Source organism: Pavona decussata, unplaced genomic scaffold (assembly GCF_977016875.1).
Source record: "Pavona decussata unplaced genomic scaffold, jaPavDecu1.1 SCAFFOLD_155, whole genome shotgun sequence".
Lineage (NCBI taxonomy): Eukaryota > Metazoa > Cnidaria > Anthozoa > Scleractinia > Agariciidae > Pavona > Pavona decussata.
The window spans coordinates 45,878-72,172 of NW_028145567.1; the positions used below are offsets into that span (position 1 = coordinate 45,878).

The 26,295-nt window shown below is 38.2% G+C and overlaps 2 protein-coding genes across 4 annotated transcripts; both read left to right on the plus strand.

Annotated features, from left to right (window-relative positions):
* The first annotated feature begins 1,514 nt into the window (after positions 1-1,514).
* Positions 1,515-11,440, plus strand: LOC146465694 (uncharacterized). 2 transcript variants are annotated; one of them, XM_085128034.1, is made up of 6 exons: positions 1,515-1,613; positions 2,557-2,709; positions 3,557-3,620; positions 7,011-7,285; positions 8,603-8,819; positions 10,121-11,440. In XM_085128034.1, the coding sequence occupies exons 2-5, from the start codon at positions 2,626-2,628 to the stop codon at positions 8,816-8,818; spliced, it is 639 nt and encodes a 212-aa protein (XP_084984160.1). In that variant the 5' UTR covers positions 1,515-1,613; positions 2,557-2,625; the 3' UTR covers position 8,819; positions 10,121-11,440. The 2 variants fall into 2 exon arrangements, with proteins under 2 accessions (XP_084984160.1, XP_084984159.1); XM_085128033.1 differs by lacking the exon at positions 10,121-11,440 and having other exon boundaries at positions 8,603-8,994.
* On the plus strand, positions 1,538-25,549 carry LOC146465695 (uncharacterized). 2 transcript variants are annotated; one of them, XM_085128030.1, is made up of 7 exons: positions 15,731-17,409; positions 18,442-18,536; positions 19,317-19,473; positions 21,152-21,215; positions 21,519-21,793; positions 23,685-23,901; positions 25,178-25,549. In XM_085128030.1, the coding sequence occupies exons 1-6, from the start codon at positions 16,786-16,788 to the stop codon at positions 23,898-23,900; spliced, it is 1,431 nt and encodes a 476-aa protein (XP_084984156.1). In that variant the 5' UTR covers positions 15,731-16,785; the 3' UTR covers position 23,901; positions 25,178-25,549. The 2 variants fall into 2 exon arrangements, with proteins under 2 accessions (XP_084984157.1, XP_084984156.1); XM_085128031.1 differs by lacking the exons at positions 15,731-17,409; positions 18,442-18,536 and adding an exon at positions 1,538-1,609.
* Positions 25,550-26,295: the final 746 nt, after the last annotated feature.

Genomic DNA, 26,295 nt, shown 5'->3' on the forward strand with positions numbered 1-26,295 from the left:
GAACTATTACAAACTTTCATGGAAAACGTTCTCCTTCCGCAATCGACAGAAAACCGAGGGCCTCCGCCAGCTTTTTCGATCTCACCAAATCTAAATTCTTCTTCTGTACATGCTGAGAGTGCGATTCAGTCAATGGTAGACGAGCGGCCTACACTTTGCCCAAGACAAGTTAACATCTCTTGGCAATTGAAGCCACCATACACCTTGGAGAAAAATGTCAGTGGCGATCAACCAAACGTCGACGGGATCTTCCACCAAGTCCTTGATTTCTACGGGGAACGAAACCAATACTAAAATACCTGACCGTCGCTTCCAACACCTCATCACTTCTCCTGAATATTTTTAACGGAGACGTGACCTTGGTTTTCCCAATACCTAAAGGCCAACAAATGAGTTATAGCCGGTACTACATCAACATCTTAGACTCTCCTGGTGTTGTCTTGATTCAACGAAAACCGTCCTACTCGATCAATAGGGGCAATGATCTGTTCAGAGCTATATTGGGGACATGGCCTATCGTGGTTTTGAGCCTTCTGATGTCGTGTTTGGCTGGAATTTGCATTTGGATCTTGGTAAGTCAATTGTAATTATTCAGTAAGCGTCTCTTCTTCTTCCTAGCGCCTTGGCGGAGCAAAGTCTGAAACCGAAGACATCTATCTTTTTCTGTTCTCCGCCGTCTTCTTTGCAGCCACCCAGCACGCCATTACAGCGTATGGTATACAGACAAGTACACATACGTTTTAGTTTAGTTTTCCTCCTCTTTTTTTTTTCCATGTTTTCTTTTTTCCTTTTTTTCTTCTTCCAAGCTCGAGTGTGTTTAGTCTTTTTCAAAGAGCAATCAGCGAGATTTGCATATTTTAAAATTAGCCGGTTTTGCTATAATTGCCTGCGAACAGCGGGTAACCATGGTGGTTATTCCGTATAACAGATCATTTAATTTACATATGAATACATCGAAATCATGAAAAGATGACTGTGGCTTCCTACACCTTTTCTACAATAAAGTCATAATTGGTATTTTTCCATAAAATAGACGTCAAGATATCATGATCAAACTTCATTTTTCATTAGTTAAATATGAAACGTTTTGGTTGTACTTAATGCCTAGTTATCATTGCACTGTTTTGTTTCATTCATTATTTAAAATAAAATGAATTTTCTTATTTGGGTGAGCTCAAACATTCCAAAACCTTTCAGACCAAAATTATCTATGAAAGAAACTTATACCAAAGTCGCCTAAAAATCGACAGAAATGAGAAGGCACTTCATGCTCTGACTTGCAGCACAGAATCAAGCTTATTATTCTCAATAACATCTCGAAAGTCAACTTCACAAAATTTCAAGTAATGTATTTCATCGCACAAAGAAGCAGTCTTAAGAAACAACACGCAGCCGTGTTTTTCTTTTTTCTTTTTTTTTTTTTTTACCAGCTTTGAGGTGTATGGAAATCGGTTGAATTGTGCCCATAATTAATCGCAATGGCAACTTTGTATTTCATTTTTTCTTCGTTTAAAGACGCCAGGACCAATCCAAGGGAGTTTGCTGGTCCATCTTACCGCGGAGCTTTTGATGGCTTTTGGTGGGCATTAGTCACGATGTCTACAGTTGGGTAAGTGTTAATAATAAATAAAATAATAATTTTAAAATGGCAAGAATCAGAAGTACAGAGTACAATCCTTCTTTTCTCCTTGTAAAAGAATTTACTAACGGAGAAACAACTACAACAGGATATTTTAAAAATGTGAATTAGGGAGAAACGAAGACTCGGAAAAAAAAATCCGAGTCCCAGATGAGATTTGAACCCACGACCCTCCGTGATCTAGTCGGATGCATGCATATGAGTCAGTACGTGACTGTGTAGCTGCGCGATGCGGTTCCAGTCGATACCCACAATTTGACCCTTGCTCAGCATAGAGTCTCCAGTAGCATGAGTCCGACTAGATCACGGAGGGTTGTGGGTTCAAATCCCATCTGGAAATCGGATTTTTTTTTCCGAGTTTTCGTTTCTCCCTAATTCACATTTAATAAAAGAATTTATTGAAGAAAACAATCGAATACGAAAGTGAGTAACTTAGCACTCATGGCTGCTTTCTAAATGGAAAAAAATCCCATGCCAGACTCGTGCTGTAAAAGTTCTCAAAACAACGACGTTTAGCTATATTCTTGAAATGTCTGAGTTAAACATTTCAATAAAACTCCGTTACCACAGGTCACCTTTCAGCAGCCAAAAGCGACTGAAAACTACAACGCCATTTTGGTAATATACTGTGGGAAGCCGGGTACTAATAGGAAACCCACACATGTTATAACTTACAGCTATGGATTCCTTTTTTTTTTTTTAATTAAGGGTAAAGTACTGAAACTGAGCCAAAAGGCTCATATTACTTACTTTTTTGAGGAATACTACATTTGACTGCAAATTAACCATTTTCAATGATTTAGCCTAAAATACGACGCAACTTTAACCACGATAGCTTTGAAATAGAGGTAAATCGCTTTTAAGACGGCAAATTTCGTTGATTTCAAAGTTCGTGTGGGTTACAGATAAGATAACAGATAATCAAGACTCCAAAATCCATAGTTGCACGGCTATTCTCTGTATTGTGGATAATTATTGGTGTCACCATGTGTTCAATACTGACAGCCACACTCTCAAGTGCTTTGACAAGCGTCACAGTAGAGAGATATGATTTTACCACTGGAAAAACGGTATATACAAAAATAAACGTGTCAAGGACTGGTCAAATCTATTGCAGCTCTTGTTTACCATATGACTTGGAAATAGGGTTAAGATTTCAAAGCTTAGTTTAAAAAGTAGAGATAGATAGCATTTTAGTGTGCTAAAAATACGATTTTCTTTTGGGCTATTTTCGCTTTTAAATTTTCTGCGCGCCAATTTGGATACCATGACGTCATGCAGTTTGGAGGAAAACAAGAATAAGCGACCACAGACAGCCCAATTATATCTTCTGTTGTCAATGCTGCTCTACCAGTAGGTTATTCACTCAATCAATCCACAGTCAGTCACGAAAGTTAGGCTGTATATCGGAATAGTTTGTCGTCTTGTCAGTATATTTCTCTACACAACGTTCTTCGTGCGCCTAGATCTTCGAAATGTCTTACTGGACTTATAATAGAGGAAATAACGACCATACTTTATTCTAACACGCAAATTGATTACAACGGGACCAGTGACCCACGTATAATAATTATTGCTGGTCAGTCGAAAGATAAGTAAAGAAAGAAGAAAAAGAAGAAGAAGAAGAAGAAGAATAAAAAGCCAAATGATAAAGGAGAAAGAAAAGCAGATTCCAATGACTGAGCATGGACTCTGGGAATCGTAGATATATTAATTTAAGTAAATAAAAAAAAATATTTTAAAAGTCCCGAATAATAGGGAAGATGTTTGTATATGAATCTTCATCTTCCAAAACTCCGATCAAGATATAATGAAAGTTTCTCTTAAACGATTTCTTTGGTAAATCTCTACGGTGACCGTTTTGCAACGATTGTATTAAAATGCACTTACTGGCATTTTTATATGACATGTTTGCAGTTTGGTGTTCAAAAGGGCAGTTTTGCTTTCAAACGAGCCGTGGATCTCGGAATAAACATCACCGGTAAGTAACACATTCTCTGCGTTCAACATAGCTTCCAATACGTCTCTCTGAAGTCATCTGAATCAGTTTAAGAAAAACGACAACAGCTTTGATTTCTGAAAACATGTTTTGACAGAAGAGCTCTCCAAATATGTTTTAAAAACTCAAAACTGTTGTCGTTTTTCTTCAACTTTTAACCTGCCTACTGCTATCCACAACTTTTGACTCATAATCAACAGCAATGTTCCTGCATATGTGCAGATTTTATACAATGAACTGTGTAAAACTCGCGTTTTGATTGGTCTAGAGGAGTGTGCGATTAGAGTATAGGCGCACGATTGACGTCATCGAGTGGTGTGACCGACGCACGTGATCAGAGTCTAGAGTCCAGCCAGAGTCAACAAAGTTTTGAAAACTGTTTTTGCGAGTAGCGGACAAACAAAGGGAAATTTTCTCAGGAAAGGAAAACTGTTCAATAAAAGATTGGACAAAGACCGTTGAGAGTGACCTCAACCAGGATAGGAAAGCTAGAACTTTGTTGTGACGTGAAAAGGAAGCAAATATGTCGCCGATAGAAATCCGGTAATGGCGAGTAATCGATTACAAATCGTAAGCGACTTACATGCTGTAATATTTTGAGGTCAGGATTTCCTTTTGGAATAAAGGTTAGTTTTGAAAATATTGTTAGTGAAATTCTTTCGGATTATACTCTAATTTAGAAGATCACAATTGCAAGTGTGTAGTAGTCCAAAACTGGGTTTGCTGAAAAGTTTTTGACTCAGCTCACGCAACGCGATGCTCGCTCACGAAATGTGTTGAAATGTCTTGGTTATTGTATAAAACAAATAGATTCCATTTTGCCGTGGGTCTGTACTCTGATATCGCACAGAGGACGTCAAAACGTGGTGAGAACATCAGTCACGCTACTCGCCTGCTGCTCGTAGCGTACTTCTTTGTTCGCACCACGTTTTGACGTCATCTGTGCGTTATAAGAGTATAGACGCACGGCAAAATGGAATCTATTTGTTAAATAGCTAATTATTATATGGCTACAATAGTACACACGCTCTGATTGGCTGCTTAGTGGGCAAGATTTTCTTGTAATGACCTGGCATTATGAGAATTTTTCTCGGCTCGACGGCTCTTTTGAGTTGTGAGTGAAAGCTACGAGCGCGTGGGCGAAAACAACAAAAAATATGGACAAAGTACAACTCTATTTTCAATAACTGAAAAAGAAACTAGCATACAGATACTTCTTTAGTGTGAGCGACAAAGAGAGCCATAGCGAGAGCGAGTTTTATTATCCAAAGGACGAAGAACAGGCCAAAAGTGGGCAAAACAACATGAGCAAAGTTATCACTCACGAAAACGAAAATTTCTGTAACAGTCAAGAGGAATTACAAAAGTTTTTTCAAGAATAGAAAAGTGAAAACACTGTGAAAAAAACGTCAAGCGATATGAAGTGTTTTTACCGTTTTCTTGACGAGATAAACAAGACAAATGTTCGGAGTTTGGACTTACCACCGGAAGAACTTGACCACCTCCTGGGAAAGTTCTTTAAAGACGTAAGGAAAATCAATGGCAAGGAATACGAGCCAAGTACTTTGACGGGACTGCAGAGAAGTATCCAGAGGTTTCTGTCTGATTCCGGGTCCAAGATGAACATTATGAAGGACGATGAGTTTGCATTTTCACGAAAAGTGCTGGAAGCCAAGCGTAAAAACTTTGTTGTGCAAGGCAAAGGCAACCGTCCCAACGCGACTCGCTCGCTGACTGAAGAAGAAGAAGAAGAAGAAAAGCTTTTTCAGAGTGACGCATTCGGTACAGAAAATCCCATAGCCCTTCAAAGAACCATGTGGTGGATTCTCTCCCTGCGTTTCGGGTTTAGAGCCCGTGACGAGAGCCGTAAATTGTGCTGGGTAGACGGTTCCTTGCAGACGGATCCAATTCAAGATGGCCGCGAAATGCTTGTTTGGCTGAATGAGCTGGGCACCAAGACACGTAAAGGCAAGGAAAATGGCCATAGGCGTCCTTTCTCACCAAAAGCATACGCCACAAACACAGAGAGGTGTCCTGTCTATTTTTACAGGCTGTTCAAAAGCCACCGACCTGAAGAAATGAACAAGCCAGACGCTCCATTCTTCCTTGCTGTACGACACGGCCACCGCCGAATAAATCCTCAAGTGTGGTACATGAAGGCGCCCCTTGGCAAAAATGAAATAGGTAAGTTCTTGAAAACAGCCGCAGATGAAGCCAGTATCCAGAGACAAGGATCAAAAGTAGCAAACCACAGTGTCAGGAAGACCAGCATTGACCGATTGCTAGATGCAAATACTCCAGAGACTTTCGTGGCTCAACTGAGCTGTCACAAAAATCTTCAAAGCCTCCAGTCATACAAGTCAGCAAATGAGCACCATCAGCGACAGATGTCGTATGTCTTGAGTGGTTCAAGTCAGTCCCAAAATGCCCAGCAGATAACTGCTCCTCCAGCCAGTAGTAGTGTCCATTTCATGTCAAGTTCCCAGTAATCACACAGCCAGCTGACTCTCCGACACACGACGAATTCGCTCGCTGTAAATATTGCGAGCGTTCCAGCAGCTTCAAATGGTGTTTTTCCTGGAGCGAATATCAGCAGTATCTCTGGATGTCACTTTCAGATCTTCAATGGCCCAGTGAAATTGATCCAACAAGGGAAAAAGCGACGTTACGTTATTGAGAGCGACGACGAAGATTAATATCAGCATCGCAAGTGTCACTGAAATCACTGCAAGTTCTTCCCACGTGTTCAGAAATTCAATCACAAACAAGGCCCATCTATGCCTTAGCTTTTAAAAATGTTAAGGGTCAAACTTGTAAACACAGGTCAGTGTGTTGTTTTGAAATTTAAGTGGTTAAATTTGCACTAGATCTTGACGTAATAAAGACAAAAATTGTCTCATTGTGAAAGAAACTGTGTCTTGTGGTTTCGATCGCATCGCCAGGTTCGTTTCGATTCAGTGAATGACCTCTTGCGCGCGCAAGCGGATGTGGATAATTACTTCCGGTGTTTTCATTGTATTCTTTTTAAGAATACCGCTAAAAAGGCCATATAATAAATAACTTATTAACCTCGTCCGTTCGATCATTACAGGGACATCAAAGACCTCGGCCTAATGATGTATTGACCTCGCTATCGCTCGGTCAATACATCAAGGCCTTGGTCTGAGATTTCCCTGTAATGACCTCACTCTCGGTTAATAAATGGTATGTAATACTCGGCTTATTATCCCGATTGCTCAGCTATCAAAGATCGGCAAATTTATTTGTGTGATTGCAGTTACAGCCGCCATTTGCCCAGGAATTTCAGTGAACTTCGAGTTTTCTTTCCTTCTTTCTATATTCATTTATTTCTTTGTTTGCTTATTTCGCTAGATTTTGAGACCCTGTATGATGAGGCAAACGATTTATTGGAAACAGGAAAGGTTGAAGGGATCATGGAAGATTTGTTTGCAGGGGTCGAGTTTATCAAGTGGAAAGGTGACTCAAGACTATCAGTTGCTCGAATATTCGAGGAGAAACATGGGTATGGAGTTGCAATCAATAAGAATGACTTCAGCGGAATGGCGCAGGACTGTTTGTTTCAAGTGATCGACTTCATCTCTAATGACATTGTGGCTAATATTAGCAGGGTGCTCAAATCTCATACGGTAAGAGAGTGTTACAAATAAACAATCATTGCCAAAAATGTTGGGACGATTTTCAAAACTCCCCAACCCCGCGCCCACTTCCTCGCAATGTTGTCATGTTGCTGTCATTATGTACAGTCCGAATGATTTCAGTGGCTACCAAATTTGCTACTGGGAGGGTGCGGGGGGGGGACTTCCAAAAATTCGCAATGACGCTACCACCATGCTTATGGTGACTGGCTATAGATATCCAGAAGACAAACGTAAACGGCAAACGCTATTTTCGTATCTGTCCTTGAAAAAATTGTCCAGAATTGTAGATAAATAGCTTAACCTTATCTAGACACAGATTTTCGGTCTTACAGGACCAGGAATGGAGTTTCTTTTGAGGTACGTAAGATGGCCTAAAGAGCTCGCATGACCTTGGCTTTATGTTATGTGATCTCCGAGCGGTGGCCATCTTTCCAAATAACCAAACAGCCAGCATAATTGACCAAAAAGAGAACAAAACCAGCTAAAGAACACTTAATGATAAAGAAGTTACGTACCGCATGCAGTAGGATAAATTTTTCATTGAAAATCAGGAAAATTGAAAATTTCGCAAAACCTGTCTGTTGAAATGTAAAGAATCAAATTGGATGAAGATGGACGTGCAGTTTCAATTTGCTTCCCGGTAAATTTAAAGACATTTTAAGAAAATTTCGTGGCCCATGCTTCGATTTAAAAAATTACGATTTTGTGCTATGAAACCTAATTTAAGGATCTGGTAAAATAAATACAACAATCTGAATAAGAGTTGCTGGAATATCACATAACCTGCCAAGATATTACCCAGCTGAAGATGTACATTAATATTCGACAAATACCCCGAGAAGGTTCAATTTAAAATGTTGGATAAACGTACAAAATGGGAAATTCTTACTGATAACAAGTGGAATTGTGACTTGATATGTTGGCAAGAAGACTCTCGATAAATTTTCACTGTATTTAGCCTGAACGAGGCGAGAAGGAGCGGGGTGGGTGGGGTAGAGTTGCCCCTTTCCTTACTATCGTATTGCAACTACAAGACAGTTAAGGCTAAAACAATGAACCTTCGACGGTATATCGTACGTCTAAGACTGTTACTTTTGCGGTACGTAAGATGAGATGATGACGCCAAATGATTTGAGAATTACGACAATAATTTGGATGCTAATTAGCCAATTTGGACTCTTTTTTGTGTCCTTATAAAAGAGGTTAATGCAACTAGAGTTTGTAACATATATCAAAGCGAACGTTCCAAATTTCCACCCATTTTATTCTATCAATATGAATTGTTTTGTTTTCCTGCATTGTAAGGAGACAGTGTCAAAGAAGCACGTGGCTCAAACAGCACCAAAAAAAGGGCAAGAGGAAGTCCACAGCATATTTCACCAAGAGTCCACTTCATTTCGAGCAACTGTTATTGGAATGTCTGTTGCACTTTCTGTGTTTATCATTTGCTCTGTTGGTTCGACCTCTCTGAGGTACTCGAGGAGAAAGAGATTAGAAGACTTGGAAGCCGGGAAAAAATAAAGTATAGTAAATGTTTTTCAACTAGGAAGCTGCCAGTGGTAATTTTCCTAAAGATTATGTTAGTTCCAGCAGTTGAAGGTCACTGCCATTGTAATATTCAACGTAAAGAAAAAAAATTTCTCCATTAATATGTCCTATCCACCCATGGGCGGTACTGGTGTGCCGCTAGGAAAACGTATGTTAGTAACACTGGTAGATCTAGGGATAGGGTCGACGGGTCTGGATCTCCTTTCAGAACTTGTCCGTTGTGTCTTCCGATAATCATATATGTTCATATTAAGGAAGAAAACAATCTAGTGCCTAGTTAACCAGGAAAATTTGCTGAAGGTGGATGATAATTTCCTGCTTTGGAAACATTAAGTCAGATTGATGCTTAGATAGTATATTGGGAAAATCCCCAGAAATCAGTTTATGATACATCTATTCACTGATTAACTAATTTTGAGGACTCCTAGCAGCACTTATCCAGAAGTAAAAAGGACCAAATTCAATCTAAGAGCTTTAAGGCTATCACAATGAAACCTGCAGGGTATAAAGATTGTTCATAACTACCGTATTCCCTTTAGCGTCCGAAAAATAGGACGAAGTTGTCATATGACGTGGAAATTAGGTTATTAGTTCTGCATACTGAGCCGGAAAAGAGGAGGACGTCCCAAAAAATGGTTAATGGCGTAATATCACGTGGTCATTACGTCGTCAGTTCTGCATAGCTGCCATTGAAATTTCTCCAATCAGTTTTTACGAAAGAAAAAAAAAAAAAAACCTTTCAAACTGATTCGACTATAATCAAAATGAAAAAAAAGCTCAAATATTTTTATTACTGTAAAAGAAACGATGTCACACCTCTCAAAATCTTATTGCTGTGGTAAAACAAAAATCAAGACACGTGAACTACTGGATTTTTGTTGGATCAATTTTGGGAAAAGCCATAAAGTTTAGTGCTGTTTGAGTTATTAACTCAGCGCGGGCACAGTTTGTGACACCATCAGCTATATGTTACCAGCGCCCATTTATACACCTGGGTGAAAAGAGATAATTTGGAGCAAAGTTTACTTTGTAAGGAAACAACACAGTAAAACCACCAACTCCTCTGATCGTTCGACCCTTCGATCGAAATTCGACCTGGGTAGCGCCTCATACGATACGATTAAGCTTGTTTTATTCATCTTTTTCACCCTATCCGCCATGCCGATAGGCGTGAAGACCTTTGACGCAATTACATTGACACAACCAACCATGACGTTGTTGTTTTATCCCCGGAAACCACATGATAAAATGAGACCGTTTAATTTTCTCTTGTAGGTTAAACGCAAGCATTGTAGCATTGGTGTCGGGGAAAGAAGAAACTACTTAAGGCATTCAGTGCTTTTGTGCATAAGGAGATGTATACTGATTTTGACAATGGACTTGTTTGTTTAACTGAGTCTGCATATACAGTTTATAAGGTTGTCACATGGAGCTACAACCCAAGTTTATCACATACTACGTTTTGTTAAATTATACGCTGTGTGCGTGACCCGTAGGAATTCTCTAGTTTATAGATAGTCAGGAACTCAAGTAAAACTCTCTCACTGATTGATTGCACATAAATTGAAGGTGAAGGAAACAAGGGGATGATAACAGGGCCATTTATACGGGAGAAAATAAGATGCGTCTTATTTTCTCCTGTATAAATGGCCCTAATATGTGACTCGATAACTTTGCAGATGTCTCATCGCCGATGACAGTGACTACAACTGTTTGAGAGGATGATGAAGCGAAAACGTTTTACAGTCGACCTTTTGCTGTTGCTAGTCTAGTTTCTTTAATAAGAAGAGGAAGAACAAAATTTATTTGGTTTGTCATATATACATAATGATACATTTACAAGTATGGTTTGATAACGGGGGTGCCTGGATTGGCATGGATGCCAGAAGGTTAGGACGTCCAGATACCCCTGATCTAAAATATAACATTTGTGCCACAGGGAGAGGCTACAACCAGTGAAAATTTGAAGAACCGAAGCCGTTCTAACGTCTCCATGCCGCTCTCACCATATAATGTTCAGAATGTTGTTGAGAAAGACAGGCACTCTCAGCACCCTCCAACATTGAATATGAATGGGGGGAGGGGGGGGGGGGGGGCAAGGTGTAATAGGTCAAATAGCGAATTTTGACACTGATTGTAGATTTACAACCGACGGGGGCTTTTGCAAAAATTTTAATGACCAATACTCTTCCTGGAGCACTATCGGTGATCACTATTGACGCCAGGAACAAATCTAAATTATTCAGTTACTCCTCTCTTCAAACATCTCTCACCAACTAAGGCCACTATACCCCCTTGCGATGCAAAAAAAAAAAATGCCACCTACAACCAAACAAACTTCAACGTCGACGGGATTTTCCATCAAGCCCTTGATTTTGCTTTGGAAAAGTGGTGCGCGCGTTGTCTTAATTCAAAGTAAACCTTGGTACTCAATTAAAAGAGGCAATTACGTGTTCATTAGTAAATTATTGGGGACATCGGCTTTTGTTGGAATCTGTTTGTTAGTTGGTGAAATCTAAGAGAAACATTCCGGGCGGCATTCTTTTTTAAGTTAAGATTACGGCATACATTTCTATTATCCTTTACTTGAGTGACTGTTAAGGCACCGTTCATTTTTTATGAGGTGGGATTTAGGGGGGGGGGGGGGGGGGGCACGAGAAAAAAAATGGCACTAAAGGGGGGGGGGCTACCAAAAAAATTGAGTGAAAGAGGGGGGGTCACCAGCAATAATTGGCTAGTAGGGGAAATTGAAAGTGGCTCAACACAGAAACAGATGAAGAAGTTGAATATCATTTCAATTTTATTTAATGCGATTTTCCTAACCACTTTTAATTTGTTTTACACACTGAGGTCGAAATCCGCATTTTATATTAACAACAGCTGAGGAAATGAAGCATATCTGTTGGAAAAGCAATAATGAATATAAACTGAAGTAGACACCTATGTTTGTACAAGTTCAAATTGATATAAAAACGTAACAGTCTCACTGTTGAATCATCCGTGGGGGAGTAGTTTTCTACAAAGTGGTTGTACTCAGAACTATATCAATAGATTGTTTAATGTTCTGTTTAATAGTACTCACTTTTATAAAGACTGTTGATTAGTAAATTATTTAAACCCAGGAGTATCAGTAGACTCAGTAGTATGCCTAGTGTGAACATCCAGATCAGTTTTAATAATAGAACTGTTGTTGGTGACTTCAGTTGACGGTGAATCTGAGCCGTAGGCCATCTTCAGAAAGGCTTGTAACTGTCATTTTTAATAGCAGTACTTTAATATCCAGGCGCGTAGGAGGGGGGGTTCGAGGGGTTCGAACGAACCCCCTTTACAGATCAGTAATGGCGGAAGAAAAAGCACAATGAGGAGGTTGAACAACTACATGAGGTGTACCATGCGCGAGATTAGAATGTCCGCCCTGGTTCTAATGCATATCAAATATGATATGCCTGTCAATCTTGACGAGATAGTCAATTTGTTCGAAGGCCTACACCCGAGAATGATGCAGTTTACCAGCTTGGTGTTTGACTATCAGCAGATCGAATAGCTATCAGAACTCGACAGGGCGCAGAATGTACATTGAACTTTCTTGTTTAAGTTGAAACAATTATGCCGTAGAAATGATGTATATAGCTGAAAAAGCTGCTGTAAAACAAATTTGTGATTTGCCTAAAATAGGTCTCAAATTACAGGGAATGAGGTTTCTGGGAACCTAGATTTTCAAAACTTTCAGGGGGAGCATGCCCCCGGACCCCCCTAGTAAGAGCGCCTCCGGCGCTCAGCAATATTTGGGGCTCAACGAACACCCCTATCTAACCCTTACCTACGTGCCTGATATCTGTGTGTCCACTGTTTTTTTTTCTGTTTAATATGACTCGTGATCGTTGATTGTTATGCTTCGATCCGTATTTTAGTCTGTACGTGTATTAATTGTTTCTACTCGAAGGGGAGTAATTTCACGTTAACCATTTGCTTGATTAATTTTTATAGTTCCTTTGAGAATCTAAATGGAAATTTAGGGTTTGCCGTTGCCGTAAACGTGTTGCTATCTATAAAAACCAGTGATAAACTGTGTTTGCAAGGACCACCGTGACAAAATAAAAGTACCGGATCCTGTAGTGAAGGATCTAATCAGCAAAAAAATTGTAAAGCAAATAATCTAAAAAAAGAGCAAGGCTGATTTCACGGTCAGGGAAGTATATTTTCCAATATTTCGAAAGGCACGGCCTTTCTTCTTCAGGGTATGCTTGAGACTGACCATGTGGCAAGATACGTTACAATTTTAAACAGTTACAATAGATACCCTGAAAAAAGGCTAAAGTTACATAAACAAAAACGTTACAATTTGAAATTTGAAAATACAACTGGTAAATAGGTATAAGCTAATGTTACAACGTGGTAGACGAAAACAAAATACGTAACAATGAGTTAATTACATAATTTAGGAAGATGAAAGACGGGAAAAATGTTTATGTCTCATCTCTCCTGTTAAGACCTAAGGGTTCAATAGTTTGACCTATGTCGATGAGGTATGCTTCTCTAGCTTTGCGTACACTGTCACGATTAGATTTGTACAGGCCCGCAAATGATCCCAGGACCGGAAATGATCCCCAAATTGAACCGCAAATGATCCCCGGACGGGAAATGATCCCCATGTTGGACCGCAAATGATCCCCGATCGCCTTACCATAAATATAGAATGGAATGGACTCAAATTTGGACAGTGGATTTACACTTTATAGAATTCCTTTTTTTTAATAACACCACTCGTTATATTTAAGCTATCTGCATGCAAATTTCTCAACTTTAATATTATAATATTATTATATAGCAGCACAGTACAACAGAACAATTTACCTATAAACTGTAACATACATGTATATGATGCACTTATACCATTACAATGCCTAAAATGTGCACGAATTGTACGAAACTCGTCCAAACTAAAGAGCGGGTCAGTTAAGACTTTCGCAAGTTTTATTTTATTGAATTTTTTTTTTTTTTCGAAAAAGGAAGGAGAATCGGTCAATGCGCTTCAGATGGCGGTCAAATCTCACCCACTATCGTCGCCTTTGTTCTTAATCGGATCTTTATCTTAAGCATAACGTTTAAGCCTCGGTCGTCCAATACGTTATCGCGTAATATGTTGATTTTGTCTTTCGTTTTCGTTTTGCCGCTAGTTGGACTCCCAGTCTTTTTTTTTTTTTTTTTTTCTATTTTTTTTTTTCAAAACACACTGTCGTCGGCATACCGATTTTGCCATCCAAATTTTTCCTTGATCACTACAGGAGGCACATTGTTTACGGAAGTGCTGTTGATAGTTTAAAACCACATTTTCGGTGCAATACGAGTCTCACCCATCCCATTGTAAAAGTTCACAGCAATCAACATTCACTCACTGCGTGCAGTCGATTATTTCCGGTTCACTCAAAAACCTTCGAACAATTGAATAATCCGGAGTAAAATAAAGTGTTATCGTCGATGTGCAGCGAGTATTAAACATGGCAAAGCAAAGGCGACACACCCGATTGCTCGTCCTTTACTGGCGATACACCCGAGATAAGAAAGGCCGAGTTCAAAATCTCCCTCTGAAGAAATTTCTATTAAATATATCAGAGTGCCGGCTCTCGAAGCAAAGGCGACGCACCCAATTACTTATTGTTCTCAGGTGACACACCTGATAGCCTGCGAACATAGACGTATTTCCGGCTGTCGAGAGAATTCTGGCGGAGAAAATCTCGACAGCCGGAAATACGTCTGCGTTCGCAGGTTACATGCCTGAGAGAACAACTGACATGTATGTTCCAGTTTATATAAAAAAATTGTTCTGTTGCACTGAGCTGCTACATTATAATTTTTAAAGTTGTTAAATTTATATGCATATAGCTTAATATAACGACTGGTGTTATTAAGGGAAAAAATAGCGAAGTGTATAAAATTTAAATCCACTGTCCAAATTTGAGTCCGTTCCATTCTATATTTATGGTGAGGCGATCGGGGATCATTTGCGGTCCAATCTGGGGATCATTTCCCGTCCGGGGATCATTTACGGTTCAATTTGGGGATCACTTCCGGTCCTGGGATCATTTGCGGGCCGGGATCATTTGCGGGCCTGTACAGATTTGATGAGTTCGAGAGGAATTAGTAGCATGTCAGAAGCGTTATGGTCGTTAGAAAGAAAATGTTCTGAAACTGTGGTGGGTTTGGAACTGTTTGTTTGTTTGTCGACTGGTCTACGGTGTTCGTTAAAACGGTCTTTAAGTCGCCGTTTTGTTTCTCCTATGTATTGTTTGTGGCAGCGGTTGCAGTGTACCATGTAAATAACGTTTTTAGAGTTACAGTCTATATGATGAGTAATATGTCTAGTTTCGCCGGTAGAATGAAATGTGTAGCTGATACGTCCGTCTGTTATGTAGTTGCAAGTTAAACAGTTGTCTCCACATCGAAAAGATCCATGGGGTAGGTTGTTTTGTGTGGGATTACGTAGTTTGGCGCTAACTAGTAAATCCCGTCTTTCATCTTCCTAAATTATGTAATTAACTCATTGTTACGTATTTTGTTTTCGTCTGCCACGTTGTAACATTAGCTTATACTTATTTACCAGTTGTATTTTCAAATTTCAAATTGTAACGTTTTTAGATTATAAACACGTAACCGCAATGAATCCGTGTAACTTGATAATAGTTAATAAAAGACCGGCAATTGTTAAAATCGAAGCATGACAAACTTCTTTATTAATATAAGTTTTTTTTTTTGCCCTGACCGTGCAAAAACCACGATAGATTTTGATAGATTTTGAATGTGTTGGAACAACTGAGCAATAGAAACGTTCCTGTTAAGATATCCAACTGTAACGTGAACGTTGAAACAAAGGATTGTGCACAGTCACGGCCCTTCCAACATAAATTGCAACAACGTTGTTGTCATGGCAAGGTTTGATAACAAGCCCCTCAATTAACAATGTTTTCACCTGTATTTTCAAAGTTTTCACAAATTGCCTCCGTTGCCAAAATACGCGTGAAAGTTAATCCTTAATTCTACTCGGCCTCATGCAATTATATATGCTAAGTTTAACCTTACATATAAATAATTGATGATATCTGAGGAAAATGTTCAGTCCTATTTGCAGAACCTTAGTTATTGAAAAAAACATTTCTAAGTGTTAATATAAGATAGAGAGGAGGTCTAAAAGACACCTGAACAACAGTCAAGTTAAGGGGGGATTTCACCTAAATTTGAATGAAATTTGAAGAGGTTTTAAGAAGGGATAGAAGAAAGAAAATGATTTTTCAACACCAAAAGACAGTTGAAAATCTTCAATATTTCTTATTTCTCTTAATTTTACCAATCCTTCTAGGAAAACTATCTCCTCCCAAATATACCCAAAATTCACAAAACACCCCCCAACACAGATTCACGGGATGAGTGTAGAGTTTTTGGATTTGCTTGTAACGTGAACGAGATATTTCTATTAAAGCCATGTCAAGTGGCGGAAAAAATGGCGCTTAGGTGAAATTCCCCCTTAAGCTTTCAGGCTGGGCTTTGTATGATAATACCCCAGAGAAAATAATGACTCATTACAAAGCATCTGATTCTTTGCCTCTTCTGCGATTAAAAAAAGTCTCGTGGTAACCAACTAGGAATAAAAACTCTTTACTTTGCGTGCTCAAAGTGTGTTTCGAAGTTAAATTATAAAGGTATAACGTACAGCTTAGTATTCATTCTAAAAGATGGAGGCCAATTAGTTTGAAATTTCAATCTATAAAGTGATCCAGCTTTTCTAGCTAAAAGCTTTTCAATTGAAGCAGACTTCCCACGCTGTTTGACTGGCAGATAAATTAAAGGTTTAGAAAATTAATGGCATTAGGATAGTTTTTAGGTAATATCCACTCCCGTGACTTCACAGAAGCTCACTGTGGGATTCACTGAGTGTTAATCAAAAGATGAAGTCGAAATGTTTTATAGTCCTGTTTGTTATCGCTGGTTTTAAGACTCTTAATGCAATCGACAGAATACTACTTCAAAATTTCATGAAAAGCGTTCTCCCTCGGCCTCTACAAACGCAGCCTGCTCCAGTACCGCGAAATCCTAAGCAGCTGGTTTCCATTTTGCCGACTCCGAATTGCCCGAATCAAGTTAACATCGCTTGGCAACTCAAACCACCATACTCCTTGCAAACAAATGCCACTGATGATCAACCAAACGTCGACGGGATCTTCCATCAAGTCCTTGATTTTGCTTTGGATAAGTGCTGCTCGTATTTTTTGGAACGAAAACCAAAACTAAAGTACCTGGCTGTGGCGTCAAACACCTCAGAACTATTCCAGAATATCTTTAACGAAAACGTGACCTTTGTTTTTCCAATACCTAGGAGCCAACAAATGAGTACTCTTAACCGGTTCTACATCAACATTATCGAGTCTCCTGGTGTTGTCTTGATTCAACGAAAACTGTCATATTCGATCAATAGAGGCGACGATCTGTTGAAAGCTTTATTGGGGACATGGCCTATCGTGGTTTTGAGCCTTCTGTTGTCGTGTTTGGCTGGAATCTGCATTTGGATCTTCGTAAGTCAATTTTTATTATTCAGTAAGCGAGCTCGAGTGGCTTCAGTGTTTTTCAAAGAGCACTCAGCGGATTTGAATATTTTAAAATAAGTTGTTTTCCTATCATTATGAACAGCAGAAAATTGTTTTTTTGGTCAAATAAAAGCATACTGGTTATTCATATATCAGGTCGCTTAATTCACATCTCAATAAATCGAAATCATGAACAAATGACCGTGCATGGCTTAATTAATCCTACACCCTTTAGATAATATTTTTTAAAATCAGATTTTTCATGATCAAATGTTCTGTTTCATTAGTTAAACACGCCATGTTTTAGCTGTAACCCAATGCCCTGGTATCATTGTACTGTCTTGTGCATAAAATGAACTGTCTTATTTGCGTGGTATCGAACATTCCAAAACGCTAAAGACCAAAGTTAACCATGGAAAAAACTTATACCAAAGTTGTCTAAAAATCGAAAGCAATGAGAAGGCACTTCATGGCCTGGCTTATTATTGTAAAATATATCTCGAAGGGCAACTTCACAAATTTGCAACTAAGATATTTCATCGCATCAAGGAGCGTGCTTAAAAAAGCAACACGCAGGCGAGTTTTTTTTTTTTTCTTTCTTTCTTATTTCTTTTTTTTTTACCAGCTTTGAGGTGTTTGGAAATCGATCGAAAAACTGTTTCGAGTGTTTGATGTAAATCATCAATAATTCTTGGAGAAATTCGGAGCACTGAAAGTCCTTCGATGTTATGATAATTAAAATTGAATTTCCGAACCTTCTTCTCTTATCAATGTGTTTCCAATCAGGAAACTCAGGGAACTTTCACAGTTATTCAGTGCATTTTCACCTGCTACTTAGAACAGAAGGTTTTAAGAATTGGTACTGAAAACTCACAGGTCGATGTGAATTGGCAAAGAGAGCCATGAAAACGTTTCGGCTATAAGGAGTTCATCCTGACAAAAAAACAGAGCAATGGGAAGATATTGTGCCCATAATTGACCACAATTGCAACTTTGTATTTCATTATTTCTTTGTTTAAGGACGCCAGGACCAATCCGAAGGAGTTCGGTGGTCCATCTTACCGCGGAGCTTTTGATGGCTTTTGGTGGGCATTTGTCACGATGTCTACAGTTGGGTAAGTGTTAATAATAAATAATATAATAAATTAAAAATAGCAAGAATCATAGGTTCAGAAGACGAATATTCTTTCCTCCTTATAACAGAATTTATATAAAAAACAATCGAATAAGAACGTGAGCAGCTTAGCACTCATGGCGGCTTTCTAAATGGAAAGAAATCTCATGCCAAACTTGCATTGTAAAAGTTCTCAGATGAACGACGTCAGCTTCGTGTATGCGTAAATCGGCTTTTGATCAACCGGGCCCTAGATTCTTGAAATGTTTGAGTTAAACTTTCCAATAGAACTCTGTTACCACAGTGCCAGCTTTGTCACCGTGATTTAAAATTACAACGCGGCCATCTTGCCGATATATTTTGGGAAAGCAATAAACTGAGCAGACTGTATTATTGGGAACCCACACAAGTTATAGCAGCTGAAGAATTTTTCTTTTAATTTAAGGGAAACGTAAACTAAGATTGCCAAAAGGCTCATATCACTTACTTTTTTGAGGAATACTACATTTGACTTGCACGTAAACCTTTTTCAATGATTAAGCCTAAAATACGTATGTACGACCCCTGATTGCTAGGGTCTTCAGCCATGATCGTGTTTAAATAAAGGTATATCTATCTTTTTCTATTTATCTCAGTCGTTCTGCTTTGTTTTGACTTTGCCATTTAAGAGGGGGCCTTTAGGCGATTTCAAAGGACCCCGTGCTGTCAGCTAATTACGGTGTGGGCTACCTTTAATCAAGACTACTCAAACTAATTTTCACTTTCTTCTTTTACCTACTAGATATGGCGACAAGACTCCAAAGTCCATTATTGCCCGGCTATTCTCTGTATTGTGGATAATGATTGGTGTCACCATGTGTTCAATATTGACAGCCACACTCTCAAGTGCTTTGACAAGCGTCACAGTAGAGAGATATGATTTTACTACTGGAAAAACGGTAAATAGAAAAGTAAACTTGAAAAGCACTGGTCAAATATATTACAGCTCTCTTTTACCACTTCAAGGGAACCTCTACTCTTACAAAAAATTGACGTTAAGATGTTGGAAATAGTGTCAAAATTTCAAGGAGAAGTTTAAAAAGTGTTGATAGGAAGTATTTTGGGATTTTTTCGCGCCGCCATTTCCATTATGGATTTCATAACGTCATGCGGTTGGGAGGAAACAAGAATAAGAGACCACAGACAACCCAATTAATCTACACAATAGAACTTCAAACTGAAAATAATGGAAACCGTATAACGTCATAAATTCCAACATGCGGCGCGCGAGAAATTTGAATGCGAAAATGGGTGATAATCACATTCACTTTTTAAACTAAACTAAACTTTAAAATTTAGACCCTATTTTCAAAGTTAAGGTCAGTTTGTCGTAAGAGTCGAGGTTCTCTTTCATGTTTCTCTTCTGCCAGTATAGGTTCTTCACTCAATCAATCTACAGTCAGTTACGAAAGTTAGGTTGTACATGTATATCGGAATAGTTTGTCGTCTTGTCAGTTTATTTCTCTACACAACGTTCTTCGTGCGCTGAGATCTTCGAAATGTTTTACTGAAGTTTGAGGAAATAACAACAAGACTTTATTCTCAGTAACGCGCAAATTGATTACAACGGGACCAGTGACCCACATATAATAATTGCCCTTCACTCAGAAGAGGAATAAGAAAGAAAGAAAAGGAAGAACAAGAACAAGAAGAAGAGGAAGACCAGATTCCAATGACTGAGCTTGGACTCTAGGAATAGTAGATATATTAATTTTTTAGCTAATCCACATATGAAGCGAAATTTATCTTTGCGTGAAAATTTATGATTCCAAAGTTTGAGTTGTATAGGGTGAAAATTGACGATTTTACAAGCGCTGAAAGTTGGACTATATTTACCTGAAAATGGAGTGGACACTGGGTCGACTTTATTGCAAAATTCCCTCTTGTGACGTAATGTTGGGGTTAATAGTTTTGTTCACGATCGTTGATTTCTTACAAGGAGGGAATCTGGTGCATTCTAGTTCCCTTCGTTTTCGCACTGTTTTTTCAAGTTTCATTGTAAGGGGGCCAGCAACGCATTATCTCCCTCCTCTAGCCTTTTCTTTCGCACTATCCGCCATATTGTACCCAACGTTACGTCAGCGGATGTTGTCACATGGTATTTTGACCGCGCGATTTGAACAAAAATTTTTCGGGTCAAAATAGTCCAACTTTCGGCGCTTGTAAAATCATTAAGTTTCATCATGGACATCTCGAACTTTGAAATCTTATATTTCAAACGTTATATTTTGCAACAGCGCAAAAATAAATTTTGCTTCATATGCACTAAGTAATATCATTCAAAATATTTTAAAAGTTACGAATAATTGTGGAGATGTTTGTATATGAATCTTCCTCTTCCAAAACTCCGATCAAGATATTATGAACGTCTCTCTTTGTTCGGTAGATTTCCACCGTTTTGCAGCGATTTTAGGAAATGTAAATTCTTATGTAGTTCAAGCCTAGATTTCTCAACGGATAATAGCAGTGTTTAAATTTCACGACAATTCGAACCTTTACACTTTGTTTTTGAAATTTTTTGTATGAATCACACCTACTCACGCACTTACTGTCTTTTTTTATATAACATGTTTGTAGTTTGGTGTTCAAAAGGACAGTTTTGCTTTCAAACGAGCCGTGGATCTCGGAATAAACATCACTGGTAAGTAACACATTCTCTGCTTTCAATACAGCTTCGAATACTTATTTCTAAAGTGTGACCGAAGGACTCATAATCAACAGCAATGTTCCTACATATAAAGATACAATCTACTTGATTATAGCTTAGTAAGACTCGACTTACTATCCCTATTGCTCAGCTATGACCAGAAACTTGCTTCAAAGATTGGCGAGTTTATTTGCATGATTGAAGTTGCAGTAGTCATTTGTCCATTGATTTCAGTGGACTAACTGTATTTTTCCTTTATTTAATATTCACTTTTTTCTCTGTTTATTTATTTCCTAGATTTTGAGGGCCTTTATGATGAAGAAAACGATTTGTTGGAAACAGGAAAAGTGGAAGGGATCATGGAAGAGTTCTTTGCAGGGATCGAATTTATCAAATGGAAAGGTGACTCAGGACTATCAGTTGCTCGAGTATTCGAGGAAAAACATGGGTACGGAGTTGCAATCAAGAAGAATGACTTCAGCGAAATGGGGCAGGACTGTTTGTTCAAGGTGATCGACTTCGTCTCTGATGAGATTGTGGCTAATATTAGCAGGGTGTTCAAATCCCATACGGTAAGAGAGTATTACAAATATACAATCCTTGCCAAAAATGTTGGGACGATTTACAAAACTTAATACGATAAACCTCCCCATCCCCGCGCCCCCTCCCTTGCAATGTTGTGCTGTGTTTATGTACAGTCCGAACGATTTTAGTGGCTATCAACTTTGTGGTTATAGATATCCAGAACACAAACGTACACGTCAAATGCTATTTTCGTATCTGTCCCAGAAAATATTGGCCAGAAAATGAGATTGATAGCCTAACTTTATTTAGACCCGGATTTTCCGTCTTAAGGGACAAGGAATTGAGTTTCGGTTGAGGTACGTCAGATGGCCTAAAGAGCTCGCATTACCTGGGAGTTAGGACATGTGATCTGCGGACTGTGGCCAACTTTCCAAATAACCAAACAGCCAACAAAATTGACCAAACAAGTGAACAAAACTAGTTAAAGAACACTTTGAAATATAAAAGCTACCCACCGCAGTACAATTTTTTTTTCAGTGAAAATCGGGAAATTTGAAAAATTCCGCAAAACCTGTCTTTGAATTTACATATGGTTTCCATGTAAAATATCAAATTGGATGAAGATGGACGTGCAGTTACAATTTGTTTCCTGGTAAATATTAAGAAATTTTAAGAAAGTTTCGTGACTCATGCTTGGATATGAAAAAGTAAGATTTTTTGCTATAAAACCTAATTTAAGAATCTGCTAAAATAAATACAACAATCTGAATAAGAGTTACTGAAATGTCACATAACCTGCCAAGATATTAATAATACCCAGCTGAAGATTTACATTAATTTTCGACAAATGCCCCGAGAAGTTTTAATTTAAAATGTTGGATTAACTTACAAAATGGAAAATTTTTACTGATAACAACTGGAATTGTGACTTGATATTTTAGCAACAAGGCTCTTGATAGATTTAGCCTGTGTTTGGCGGGTTGAGGGAGGGTGGGGAGGGAGAGTTCGTCCTTTCCTTCCTCTTGTATTAGAACTACAAAGCAGTTAAGGCTATAACAATGAATCTTGGAGGGTATATAGTACGTCTAAGACTGTTACTTTTGCAGTACGTAAGATGAAAACGATGATGTCATATGATGTGAGAATTGTGACATTTTTTCTTCACAGTCAACATCTTGGGTCCGGCATCCTAGGTTTCTCGATTTCGCTACTATAGAAAACCATCCAAGTTGGTTCAAAATAATCAAAATTGATAAAGAAACGCTAAACATTATGCGGCAAAACTGGAAATTTCACATTATAGGCCCAAAATTCCACAAATATAGGTTGATTGCATCTTACGTCATGGCGGCCATGTTGGTGGTATGGAACAATAAGATTTTTCTCTTCTATAATAATAATATAATAAGATTTTTTTCTCTCCTAACTTCCATTTTTATGCAAACTATGTAAGCAAATTTTCTTTTGTTTTTACCACTAACATGGCGGCAACGCTATCCACCTATATTGTCAAAATACTGTTGCCTTATCATCAAGTTTCACGTGAACATTAATAAATTGAAGCAGATAAAGTTGAAGAAAAGTTTGGTATTATTTGATTGAATATTTACAAAGTTATCAACGTTCAAAGTCATCACTTTTACGAATAATACCAGGAGACCATTCCGTAAGATACCTTTACATAAGTGGGAGTTTTCTGAGTTCGTTCCTTGCATTCCACAGGATTAACTTGCCCTCCCTTTTACGCCCCATTTACTTGGATGTTAATTAGCCAATTTTGACTCATTTTTCTATCTCTCGAGTGATCGGTTATCCTTTATAAAAGAGGTAAATGCAAAATAGAGTTTGCAACATAATTATTATATCAAATAGAACGTTTTAAATTTCCATTCATTTTATTCTATTAATATAAATTGCTTTGTTTTTCTGTATTGTAAGGACACAACATCAAAGAAGCACATGGCTCAAACGGCGCCAAAGAAAGGGCAAGAGGAAGTCCACAGTATATTTCACCAAGAGTCCACTTCATTTCGAGCAACTGTTATCGGAATGTCTGTTGCGCTTTTTGTGTTCATCATTTGCTCTGTTGGTTCGACCGCTCTCAGGTACTCGAGGAGAAAGAGATCAGAAGACTTGGAAGCCGGCAGAAAATAAAGTAAGTTTGTTTTCAACTAGGAGGCTGCCAGTGGTTATTTTCCTTAAGTTTACGTTAGTTCCAGCAGTTGAAGGTCACTGCCATTGTAATATTTAACGTAAAGAAAAACTTTGCTCCATAAATACGTCTTATCCACCCAAGGGTGGTACTGGTGAGCCTATAGGAAACTTAAGTTAGAAACACTAGTAGATCTAAGGATAAAGGTCACGGGGTCTGGATCTCCTTTCAGAACATAACTTGTCCGGTATGTCTTACAATAATGAAATGTGTTCATATTAAGGAAGAAAACAACCCAGTGTCTAGTTAACCAGGAAAATTTGCTGAAGGTGGATGACAATTTTCTGCTTTGCATACATTAAGTCAAATGGATGCATGGATAGTATATTGGACAGAAATCACCCCCAGTTGATGCATCTATTCACTGATTAAGTGATTTTAAGGACTCCTAGCAGCACTTCTCCGAAAGTAAAAATGATCAATTCAATATAAGAGCTTTAACTTTATGACGAAACCTGCAGGGTATATAAATTGTTCATAACTATCGCATTCCCTTTAGCGTCAAACAAATAGGACGGTGACGTCATATGAGGTGGAAATTAGGTCATTAGTTCCGCATACTGAGTCGGAAAAGAGGAGGACATCTTAAATATGGGAAGATGGCGTAATATCATGTGGGTATTACGTCGGTTTCTGCACGGCTACCATTGGAATTTCTCCAATCGCTTTTTTCAAAAGAAAAAAACAGAAAACCTTTCAAACTGATTCGACTACAATTAAAATGATCGATAAAAAAATGCTCAAAAAAATTTTATTATTGTAAAAGAAGCGATGTCACACCTCTTAAAGTCTTGTTGCTGTTGAAAATCAAGACACGTGAACTTCTGAGTGCCACACGAATTTTTGTTGGATAAATTTTAAAAAAAGTCATAAAGTTCAGTGGTGTTTGAGTTATTAATTCAGCGCGGGCACTTTGTGCCACCCTCACTAGTATGTTGCCAGCACCCTTTTGTATACCTGGGTAAAAAGAGACAATGCGGAAACAAAACAGCAGAACCACCAAAACTCCGACCTTTCGACCCTTCGATCGAAATTCGACCTGGGTGGCGCCTCATACGAAACGATTAAACTTTTTTCATTCATCTTTTTCACCCTATCCGCCAACAGGCGTGAAAATCCTTGACGCAATAACATTAACACAGCCAACCATAACGTTGTTGTTTTATCCCCGAAACCAAAGGCATATGATAAAATAATACCGTTTAATTTTCTCTCGTAGGTTAAACGCAAGCATTGTAGCATTGGTGTCGAGGAAAAAAGAAACTACTTAAGGCTTTCAGTGCTTTTGTGCCTGAGGAGATGTATACTGATTTTGACAATGGGCTTGTTTGTTTAACTGAGTCAGCATATGCAGTTTATATTAGAAGAGCTACATCATCTTAATTCCATTTTTTTCTTTCTTCAAACCGTCGCAAAGTTATTCAGCGTTATGCCTTCATTGTTTTAATAAATTAGTTTGTATAATATAAAACTGTTAGCATAATACTTTCTGTTTGAATCTGAAACTGAGTTAAGAGATTTAAAATGTAATCACTGTTATCTTAGTTATGCCCTACTGAAGTAAAAATAGACACACAGACTAAAGAAATAGCTTTGATAGGGGAAAGGGAAAATAATAATAATAATAATTATTATTATTATTATTATTATTATTATTATTATTATTATTATTATTATTGCAAAGACATGCAAAAATTAACGATAAAAACCGACGTTTCGGTGTCTTCATGACGCCATTGTCAAGGAGAAATAAAAAATGACAGAATCTTTAAAGTCTTAAAAGTTATTATTATTATTATTATTATTATTATTATTATTATTATTATTATTATTATTATTATTATTATTATTATTATTTGTTATTATATAAGGTTATCACCTGGAGCTACAACCCAATCTCTGACTTAAATTTTCCACTTACTACTTCCTGTTTAATTATACGCAGTGCGCGTGAGTTCTCTAGCTCAAAGATAGTCAGGAACTCAACTATAACTCTCTTACTGGTTGATTGCACACAAATTGAAGGTGAATGAAACAAAGGGATCATGTGACTCGATAACTTTGCAGACGTCTCATCGCCGATGACCGTGACTACAACTGTTTGAGAGGAAGATGAAGCGGAAACGTTTTACAGTCCTTTTGCTGTTGTTAGTCTTAAAATTGTTTCTTTAATAAGAAGACGAAGAAGAAAATTTATTTGGTTTGCCATATATACATAATGATACATTTGTATGGTTTGATGACGGGGAAGCCTGAATTGGCATGGATGGCAGAAGGTTAGGACGTCCAGGTACCCCGGGTCTAAAATATAACATTTGTGCTACCCGAAGAGGCTAC